Source organism: Leptopilina heterotoma, unplaced genomic scaffold (assembly GCF_015476425.1).
Source record: "Leptopilina heterotoma isolate Lh14 unplaced genomic scaffold, ASM1547642v1 Lhet_15, whole genome shotgun sequence".
Classification (NCBI taxonomy): Eukaryota; Metazoa; Arthropoda; class Insecta; order Hymenoptera; family Figitidae; genus Leptopilina; species Leptopilina heterotoma.
In genome coordinates this window covers 1,933,052-1,944,788 of record NW_025110867.1, presented here as the reverse complement: position 1 = coordinate 1,944,788, position 11,737 = coordinate 1,933,052, and the positions used below count along the sequence as shown (strand labels likewise).

The 11,737-nt window shown below is 31.9% G+C and overlaps 1 protein-coding gene across 1 annotated transcript; it reads right to left on the bottom strand.

Moving 5' to 3' along the window:
* Nucleotides 1–10,234: 10,234 nt before the first annotated feature.
* Nucleotides 10,235–11,737, bottom strand: LOC122498377. Its single transcript, XM_043606071.1, has 6 exons — nt 11,434–11,737; nt 11,237–11,299; nt 11,089–11,151; nt 10,795–11,021; nt 10,493–10,661; nt 10,235–10,374 (listed from the first exon to the last, which is right to left on the bottom strand). The coding sequence occupies exons 1-6, from the start codon at nt 11,735–11,737 to the stop codon at nt 10,235–10,237; spliced, it is 966 nt and encodes a 321-aa protein (XP_043462006.1).

Sequence of the window (11,737 nt, the reverse complement as noted above, 5' to 3'; positions counted from 1 at the left end):
GTCAGTTTTTCAAAATTAAAAATGGAGAATCCATTATGTCGGATATTTTTTTTTTAATTTTGGATTTTCTTAAAAATTATCACTCAGGGGTTTTCGGGGTCGCTGATGACGAATCGGATGTCTGTTTTTAAAAATTCAAAATGTCGGATCCAATATGGCGGACATTTTTAAAAAAAATTTTTTTTTATCATAAAAGCAGAACAAATTTTACAAATGCCGGTTTCATAAAACAGCTATAAAGAGAGTGCAAAAAATGAAATTGGATCATGGGTGAATGATAACCCGAATGATAATTTTCAAGCGAATCCAAAATTTTTTTAAAAAATGTCTGCCATATTGGATCCGACATTTTGGATTTTGAAAAATCATCATCATATTCGTAATCAGCGACCTCGAAAACCCCCGAGTAACAAATTTCAGGTAAATTGGATCAATTTTTAAAAAATTCATCCGTCATATTGGATCCGACATTTTGAATTTTGAAAAAACGACATCATATTCGTAATCAGCGACCTCGAAAACCCCCGAGTAACAAATTTCTGGTAAATTGGATCAATTTTTTAAAAAGTCGTCCGCCATATTGGATCCGCCATTTTGAATTTTGAAAAACTGACATCATATTCGTAATCAGCAACCCCGAAAACCCCTGAGTAATAGATTTCTGGCGATCTTAGACATTTTTAAAATAAAAATGCATTGTATTGTCCATGGCAAAGATTTTGAAAAATTTGCTAAAAGTGTTGTTTTTAAAAATTTATAACATTTTTATAATTCATTGAATTTAAAAACAGAAACGTGCGTCGCATTCTGCATAGCGTTGACTTTTTAGAAATAATTTTATTTTTAATTTTCTGCCATTCTTGACTTTTTTACATCAATTTTTATCATGGCAAAGATTGTCAGTTTTCCGTCAGTCAGAGCAAAGTCCGAAATGGCAAAGATCTTTGTCAACGGCAGTCAAGGGGTTAACAGGAAACTCATTTAAATTTTTTTTCCTTTAAAGTCTGAGATTATTCATATAAGGGAAGTTTTTTCGATTTGAAAAAATTAGAGGTCTCTGCTTTCTAGTTGTGGGAACAAAAATGCAGAAACGTATCCCGATCGAACTTTTAAACCTGCTTACCTCCTGGTAAGTATAATTTAACCCTAACCTGCACCTAAGAAACCCTGGGTGTTCTTTTTCCTCCTGCGTAAGTTCTCCCGGTAAGAAGCGTAGAATAGAAAAGAATTCAATTTCCAGAAAATATGCTTGAAAACGAGAATTTTGAATTATTCTGAATACGCGAATTTACCTCGAGGGTCTATTCCACATCAAAATTTTAGAAAAATCAATTCTTCTCTATTGCTCACGTCGATTTGCAGATAGAAAAGAATCCGAATTTTCTATTTTTCTTTGCGCAAAGTTTTATGGTATTAAAAGTTCTTGAAAAAAAATATAGAGTTCTATTCTTTTGAATTGACTGGATTGACTTCTAACGATTCTAGGTAGTCAATTCAAAAGAATAAAGAATGTTCGACGAGTAAATATGAAATGTTTATTCTTCTCAATAGACTGCTTCGAATTTCAGAAGCGCATTAAAAGGAATACAACTTTTGACAAGCAATTTAGAAAAGCCTAATCTTTCCAATTGTTTGTAGGAGCTCCTCTAGTTATTGTCTTAAAATAAAACGCAGTGACAGTTATGTTTCGTGTCGTGTAAATTTTATTGTAATTTCAGTGCTAAACTATTAAAATTAAATATTAAAACTAGTGAAAATATAGTTAAAAAACGCAAAGTGCTTACGATAAAATATAAAATGCTTTTACTGAAAGGAATTTTCATATGTTCAATGTTTAACGTCAAGTTTTGAAACCTAACCTCACTTTCTAGTGGAATCTTGAGTGTTAGTAAGTCAATTCAGTGGAATAGAAATTTCTACTGATTTGCTGTAGATTCTGATTCTTTTGAATGCGCGTTTCATATTTTTGTAAAGTCAATTAAGAATAATAGATTTTTTTAAAAATTTTGGTGGTTCCTGTGGAATAGAGCTCCGAGGTAAATTCGTCTATTAAGAAGAATACAACTTTTGAATTATTTTCAATTCTACGCTTCTTACCAGGCTATTAAACTCTGACAACTTCTTTTTAAGTACTAATTGAACCCTAAACCCTGTATTGCTTCTACTACATTCTTACAATAGCAAATGTTACGCGCGGAACGAGATATTCAACTTATTATTGTTATGCAAATTACAAAATTTTTTATTTTGAAAATTTCTCGAAAGAATTCAATTATTTTCAAAACAATTTTAATTGATTGGATGAATTCAAATATTTTTAAATATTTACTAGAGCTGTGCAAAATAATTCGAACCGAACTGTTCGAATTTTTTCGCCTAGTTCGAATGTCGAATATTCGACATTCGAACTAGCCCAGTTCGGATGTCGGATATTCGACATTTCGGCGCCCCAAAACCGAACAAACCTCGGTTCGGTTCGAATTTTGCACAGCTCTAATATTTTTATAAATTGCAATTATTTCCTAAAACTTTAATAAATTCTTCGAAACATTTCAATTATTTTTAAAAATAGTAGACTCCATTAAACTCCATTAGTTTAAAAAAAATCAAAGAAATTTTTCCGAAGAGTTTTATCAGGATTTTTAAAAATATTGTGGTAACATGTTTTTACCACAATAAATAAATAATAATAATAATTCCGATTTAATATAAATAAATCAATGAAATACAGCTTTTAAATAAACAAAGAATTTATTCCTCGAAGCTGGAATCAGGATACATGAATTGCTAACAATTAAATATAATATTCTGAGATGCCGCGTTCTCAACAAGATAAAAAGACATCTTGACACTTCGGACCCAAAACGGCAACTGCCCAAGTCATCCCTTGGAAACCGCGCTTTCCTTGGGAGTCGCCAAATTCCTCTCCCTCGCTGTCCCTGTCTAGCATAGACCATATGGTTATCATATGGTCCTCGAACCACCTAAATCTCTGAGTCTCTCTTTGTTTCCGTGAAGTTGGACCCAAAGTTGTTGTCAAGCGAGTTTGAGACATTTCATAAAAATTTCCACTCCAACACGGCCTTTTTTGACCACATAAAGATGTCCTCAACTTTATTCCCTTTTAAGTTGGAGCCTACAATTTCTGAAACAAATAATTTATCCACGATAGATGTTTCATGCGAATCAATCTTTTACAGAGTTAAATAGTACCAATAGAATTCTCATTCCAATTTTGGCCCACTGAACAGAGTGGCCACTCTCTGACAGTGCCTTATTGTTTTGAGAAACCATTGTACTTGCACTCAGGATTCAGAAAGAAAAAACAGAAAATAAGACTTCCTAGGGCTTTACCCTGTAGAGCACCGCTACAAGATCGCTCCTACAGATGCCTAGTCAGTCCTATCTGGGTCTGTTAGGACTTTATTCCTTTTGAGCACCTCTTTCGAGCGTCACTCCTCAAGGGAACCTGTACAGACCTACCCGAGATAGCATAGGGCTTTACCCCACTGAGCATATCTGCCTAGCAGACCTCGGCTCCCATGAGTGCCTAGCTTCAGCCGAGCTGAAGCCCTGTTGCAACTACGTGCTCACCTGAATCTGGCAAGATGCAGACCTACAATCTGTACCATCAAACCACGATTCATAAAATAATTCTCGTGCAGCGGTGAAACAATTCACGCTGACCACGTCCTGGCAAAGCCCAAGTTTGCCCCGCTCTAACCAGGCCCAAAGCCCAACAGTCTCAAGCGCTGACCTCGTTTCGACTTTGACTTGTCGCAACGTTACGCAGCTTACTGAGCAGCAGCATTGTTATGACCCATCCTGGGACTGCAAACACCACAGTCCTTGAGCAGGTCCATGCCCATGATGACTACGGCAATTCCAAATGCCCTGATCATGGACTCCAGTCACCTCTCTCGCTGAAAGCTTGATGTCTCTTTACCATCAATTCAGCAGTCAAAGGTGCAACCATTCTGTGAACATTCAATATTTTATAAACAATTTGGTACCAGTATTTTACGGAGTCAACCTTGTTTGGTACTCGTAATACTTAGCCACTTTGTTTCTCTTTATTTTCTCGGTTCTTCTCAAACAGTTGAATCTTATGGCTCCAATGCATACAATAAGAGACGGTTTATTATCTATTGCTATTGACCCGGCCTAGTGCTATTATTTACTCACACGGAATAATAAATTCCAGAAAAATACGGATTAACGTAATTACCAATCAATTCCAAACTGTAAAAACACAAAATTTATGTAATAACCAATAAATGCTCAAACGATAAAGTTTTACATTTACTCTACGAGAATGAGAACATTATCACAATAATGTATGCATAGATGAGACCCTTCATCCTTTGTACTAAAGACCTTTAATTTTGAAATTCAATCGTACACAAACAACAAAGAGAAATCCATCTCTTAAATAATTCAGAAATGAAGTTTGAGTTACTTAATTTCGAAAATAGCAAATTCAAACAGCTCAACTTCAAATGACTCAAAATTTGACTGCGTTCAAGCATTATTACTCCTTGAGTAGGCAAACGATAAATAAATTACCAACATGGGCATCACCACCATTGCAGGAATAAAATTAGTACACTAAAAGAAACTCATTGCCCTCACTGCCATAATTTTGAGTGATTTTGACAAGTTGTATTGACATTCTGTCATGATCCTATTTTTGTCAAACCTCTCGAGTATTGCAACCAATCACATTGCAACACACAGGCTATTATGAATCAACCTCAACCTAGTTAAAGTTATTCTGACTTATTTACCGATCAGACAGATTAAACAACAAACAAAATTCACAACAAAAATTAACGTCAGTAGTCTCGAAAGCTCGAGCATCCCTCAAATGCAGCCAATCAATCATCCACACAATTTTCCTTGTGATACATAAACTCCAACATTAACTTAACAATAAGAAAATGTTCTCAAACCACCGAAAATGGTGTTACTTTATCACACAATCACTTGAATATCAATTAAAATTCATCGCAGTGTGACACATTATTAGTTAAGATAATCAACGACAGAAGAGCTACAATCTACCTTCTCTTTTTCGTAAGTTTTATCTGCATTTTTATTTCCCTAAACAGTGCATTAAGAAAACGTGTGTCTTGTTTGGTACTTTACGACAAATATCGTAAATTAACCACGAAACATTTGAAATATGCATAACAACATTTGGAACAAATTTTCTACATTACAAAGATGCTCTTAACATTTTTATTTTTCCCCAAAAAAATTTCTATGTTTAGACCAAATTGAGATATTTGAAATTTTAAATTTCCAATTTCTAACAGGAAAAATAATTTTCAACATTTAAAGGGACCTTTTTTCCATATGCTGAAAAAACGAGTCGAAGAATCATTTAGGGTAGAGTACCCACGAGATTCACACTCAAAACGTCATAAAAGATGTCCCTTTTTTTCTATGTACCCGATACTTCTCTAGCGGTCGGTCCCCCGCTGTGCAACGGACTCATTTCCTTCAACTATGCACATTTGGCACAGCAAAATTCAGTCTTTACATGAATTCGATTTCTTATTTTAATTTTAGTTCGAAACAAAAATTAAAATCCTAATCTCAATTAACAGTTAAATTTACTTTAATTTTAAAGGAACAACAACATTACTTGTAACAACAAATTATTCAACTTATTTGAGTTCATAAATTAGCATTTTTCCTTTTCTAATTATTGCTCAAACCCAATTTTCAGAACAAATTGTTTAACAAATAAATATTTACTGTGAACTTGACTTAAACTGAAGTAAATATTTCTGATGAACCTTTCAACGACGGTTATATAATCACGAGAAGATTACCATAACTTACATTGTTCATAATACATAAACATATCTAAACAATTATTCAAATAAACATTAAATAATATAAAGATTATTCCTTTCCACAAAATTAATGCAAGTACAACAAACAATTCAATTAAAAGGTAAACATTTTTCTCAAAAATCCTTGCACCATGTTAATTAATCATTGTTTTCTCATTAAAATTCAATTTAAATAATCTCTTTCATCTAGTATACTGTAAAAAGTATCATTGCTAGATGAATATCAATTAACTACAACAACGCACAAGATTCCAGAGTTCTAGACTTGACTTCAAACTAGAAAACTGATTAATCAGATTTGATTAAACAACTCATTAACCAAAGACATTAACATGAAGAATAACTCTTTAATTCGATACATTTTTGAAACTCTTTCCATTCAAAAATGATACGGCTTCCTCCATTTATTATTATAAATTTCAAAATGCAAGCAAACAACTTTGATAGCACTAGTCATTCAGCAAAGATCTGACTTACCGCTCGCTTAATACATAATTGCAATTGAATCTTCAGCCATACCTATTTTAGGTGTATAATACAACCTCAAATTTTCCATCATCTCTGAGGTCATCTCCAAACAGTCAGATCTGTTGTCCTCGACCAATCACTCGATGATAAACGCCGATGATGATTCTGTCATCAGGTACTACTTGAACTGCTTCCTGTTTGTTCATAAGCGATTTTCCCACTTGCAAAATCTAACCACTTTTTGCACTTTAAAATCACACTATTTTCACGGAACCAGTTTATAATATTGTTTTTACAATTAGATACACATGAACGTGTGTGTATCCCACTTCTGATATGTGGTAACATGTTTTTACCAGAATAAATAAATAATAATAATAATTCCGATGTAATATAAATAAATCAATGAAACACAGCTTTTTAATAAACAAAGAATTTATTCCTCGAAGCTGGAATCAGGATACAAGAATCGCTAACAATTAAATATAATATTCTGAGATGCCGCGTTCTCTACAAGATAAAAGTGCATCTTGACACTTCGGACCCAAAACGGCAACTGCTCAAGTCATCCCTTGGAAACCGCGCTTTCCTTGGGAGTCGACAAATTCCTCTCCCTCGCTGTCCCTGTCTAGCATGGACCATATGGTTATCATATGGTCCTCGAACCGCCTAAATCTCTGAGTTTCTCTTTGTTTCCGTGAAGTTGGACCCAAAGTTGTTGTCAAGCGAGTTTGAGACATTTCATAAAAATTTCCACTCCGACAACAATAATAAAATTCTTTAATAAAATTTATTTATTATTTTTTAATGTCTTGTGTTATAATAATGTTTTGTCTATTCATGGAATTTATTTTTTGTGATTTTTGTGAATTTCCTATTGTTTTCCAACGTTTTTGAGTTTTACGTAAAAATTGACAAATTTTATTTTTATGACGATTTTTATATTTTGATGACGATTTGAAAAAGATGATGTAAACAATATCACTGATTTATTTCGGTAAGAAAGTTCAAACTCTTATTATTTTGTATTTATTATAATTCATAGTATTGTATTGATTTGTAAATTCGTTTATCACATTTTTTATATTTTTGTATTATTGTTTGATAGACTCCCTGAAGAGGAAATTGTTGAGATTTCGAAACGTTGGAGAAATATATAAAATTAAATTTGGTCCGAATGAATTCGTTTTTATTTACCTTACCTTTAAAATTGAAAATATTTGAAAAGAAAAATTATAAAAAAGTTAAGAAACAAAAAAGCAAACAACAACTAACTTCAAACTGCAAAATAGGTTACCGGAACATGTACTTTTTTATTATTAATTTATAAATATTATTTTTAACTGAAATGTTTTTACATTTTTTTAAATAATAAAAATATTAATTTATAAATATTTGTGGGTTATTATTATATTATTAATATTGTTAATATTATTATTAAACAATTTATTTATTTGCTGTAGTGTATTAGTGTCAATAAATGCTTTATTAAATCACTCAACAAGTCACTGAAAATAAAGCGTCTGTGTTCAGTTAGGTTCCGTAGCATAGTGGTAAGGGTGTTAGTTTCGTAGGTCGTAGGTTCAAGTCTCGCGTGCGTTAGATATTATTTATTTCGTAGGTTTGCGTTTAATCCGATTTTTCTGTATTGTATAGGTATAAGTATGTAGTTTAATGATTATATACACCGTTAAATAATTTAATTAACAAATATTTAATTAAAAAATTTTTTTTTTATTTATACATATATAAAGGGATATGTATTAATCCCCTTTAACATTATTTATGAATTCGCTATTGATCACGATTAAATTTAAAAAAAGTAAAAATTATTAAATAATAATGTCATTTATTAATAATTGAGGCCTTGGATCCAATAACTCGCCCGACGCTTGGAGGAACGCGCAACTGCCAGTCAGTGAGCAGTGAGCGCCTCTGGGCCACTCACTGCTACCCGACTGGTATTGGCGCGTGCCTTCGAGCGTCGGGCGAGTTATTGGATCCAAGGCCTCAATTGAACTTATTATAAAAATTAGTTAAAAATGATCTCAAATATGCTATGAGCAGTTTTTCCAGGGTTTCAGGAGAGGGAAGAATTCAGTAAGTAAGGGTCAAGCAGTATTTAATAAGGTTCTAGGATAACACCTGCTTTCCCCTTTTACCATCTAAATATGTCGCTAACCAGGGGTTTGCAGGAGGTAATCAGAGTTAACTTGCAATGCAAATAAACTCTGTTTTCATCCAATTACATCCTTAAAAATGCTCAGTTTTAAGGATGTAAGCAGGTCTAAAAGTACAACTCGGGTTACTTCTTTAAATTAAAATAAAATTTTACGTCACTGTGCTGAACAATGTTAGAGGAACCCAGCACCTTCAAGAGAAATTAGGTTTTAAACGCGAAAATGCAAAATAAACACACTGTGCGCCGTTGAACGGCATAAGTATCACTGTTTTATCTTTATCTGCTTCAGTAAAAGCTCTCTGTATTTTATAGAGTTTTTTTTTATTGTTTATACTCCTGCCCTATTGGCCTTACGCACTTCGACAAGAGTCCCCGAGAAATACTTTTTGGATTAAGCATAACCATTCTACTTAGAAATTTTCTATATATTAACCTAATTTTGCGTCTACAGCCGACTTTATTAGGAGTACTCGCATTACGCCTGGACCACCCGTCAATGGGTTTTCTCGACAGAGAAGAGGGAAACTGTAGAAAACCTCTCCTGAGTACAACCGGTTTATCGACAGTCGAGTTCTAATGGTGTGTACCGGACAATAATCGACGGTGCACATTATTATACCTCGACGTCAAACCTCCCGCTCAGATTGTCTCACGTGCCGGAAAAATACCAAGCCAAGTGGGCGCCAACCAAGGATACTTATACCCTTGGTCCTTAAACGACCGCCAATGCGAGGCATCTATCCGACTGAGTCAATCTGTCGGTATATTTTATAGAGTTGATACTGTCATAAAAATAATACCTGCATTACTGTTACTGAAACAATTTTTAAATGAATTATTTTGAAAAAGAATGGTGAAAGCTTAACATTTTTTTGAATAATTAACTTTGAAAAAGAAAGCTTAATGCTTAAAAATAAAATATTTTTCTAATATAGTAGAAGATTTTGAGTAGAGGTCCAGGGCGCCGTTTTTTAAATGCCAATAACTTTTCAATATTTGCTAAAAATACACTCTCTCGTGTAGAAATGGTGGTTGGGTTTTAGTGGGGACCCCACTAGTTTACCCCATTTGAAAAAGGGCTCCAACTAGAGAAACTAGTGGGTATCTAGTCGATTTTGTCACGCTCGTGTTGATAGGGTTCCTACTAGAGATTTTAGTCGGGTTCTAGTGGGGTCGCCCTATTAAAACCCTATATCATAAAATAGCTTATAGGTTATCCCAAAATCTGAATCATTGAATATTTCAATGATTCAGATCCAGGAGTTAATTTTAAACAAATAATTAGAATTAAATTATGTTTCTCAAATATATTATATTTTTATATATTTTGTACTTAATTAAAATAACATTTTTTAAAACTATATAATTAAGTCTTTTTATAGTTTGGCAATATCTTGACGCATAGTTGTAAGAAAATCTGAAAAGAAAAATATATTTATTAAAATATTAAATATACATATAATTCTTTCTCGGAACTTTTAAAATAATTTATATTTTCGATTTAAATAAATCTTTAGTTGTTGCTTATTTTGCATTTGAACAAAAAGTAGTCTTTACTTTTAAAATATTATTTCTTATTAAAATTTAATTATGATTCATATGCAAAATTATGCTCTTACAATAATTATTCTATAATTTGAACTAACTTTTTTGTTTAAATCTTTCTATTTATAATAAAATTTTATTTTAGTTTAGTCAGTATACTTACAAAAACAAGTTATTATTCAGGTTCCTTATGTCTACTCTTCCGACCACCTTCCCAATCTTTAACGTTTGGTAACACATTTTTCAATTCATTTAAAAATGTTCCTTCCACAATAGGAGCACCCAAATGATCTTTATGAGTATCTGAAATGGCATCTGAAAAAGAATATACTATTAGTATTTTTGATTAGGAAAATAACTGTTGTTAAAAAATTGTTAAGAAAAATTAAAGTTTTTCCTATATTACAATTTTAATATTTTTAATATAGCTTACTGAGCATAGAAGTAAACATCATTGTGTTCTTAAATATTTTTTTATCTCCAGTAACTTTCATTGCTACAAAATTAAGTGCAAGGTTCTTCGAAAAGTACTTTTTTAATATGTTTGTAATGGTCTTGCGCGTATTTAAAGTGGAGTCAAAATGCATGCTGAGAGAAGATTCCTAAAAAATTTTAAATCGTTTTTTTAATAAATAATATTAAATATTAAATATTGACTCTGAAGTTTAAAATACTTATAGTAATAATAAAAACTATTATCTTGATAGTTAAAAATTTTCTGTAGATAATACTTACGAATTTAACCTTAAAATCATTAGATAAAAGCGATTCTTCGAATTTCTCAAAATCTTCCATCTCTTGAAATGGAATTCCCAGTTTGTGCTCTTCAGCAAAATTATAATATTTCGAAACAACATTTTTGTCTGATAAAAGTTGCTCCACTTTCGCATTTAAAATTCGTTCCTTATTTAACAATTCTTTTAGGTACATCTCGTTTATTCTGCATATAGCCAAAATTTCATCTGAAAAAATTAAATCTCTAAAAATTCAAATTTATGTTAATATTTTATTTATATAAAATGTATTTACCAAGTTGACTTTGTCTGACTTCAACATGTGAAGAGGATAAACTTGACGAAAGTGTATCAGATTCTGAAATCAAATAATTTAAAAATTAGTATTTCATGGAAAAAGATAAAATTTATTTTAATATAATATTTGTTAAAATTGCTTTTACCAAGTTCATTTTTTCTGTATGAAAGAGATGAAGAAGACGATTTTGCTGAAGTTTTAGAGGATCCTAAAATAGAAAAATGATATTTAAACAGAAATTATGCAGTAGATAAAGGTGAAAAATGTAAAAAAAAACTTTTGTCATGAAACAAATAAGATTATCAAAATTAAGAAATACTTTGTTTTGGGAAAAAAATTTACCTTCTAATGAATTTATCGAATTGTTGATTTTATTCGTTTTCTCCCTTGGAATTTTCGACTTATCTTTAATTTCAAATTTTCCAGTCCCTTTAATTGTGTTGTCATTTAAGTTTTGCTTTTTTGAAGGAGGCTGTAAAGTCGGACTCTCAGACTGCCTTTCACAATCGCTTGCGGAGTCATCTGCATCATGATGATCTTGCATAAGAAATGGGTCCGAAATTTCATCATCTAATGAAGGAACTTGCATCGCAAGTTTCGTATTATTAGTAACATTATATTTTTTTGAACGAATAATTTTTGTCAT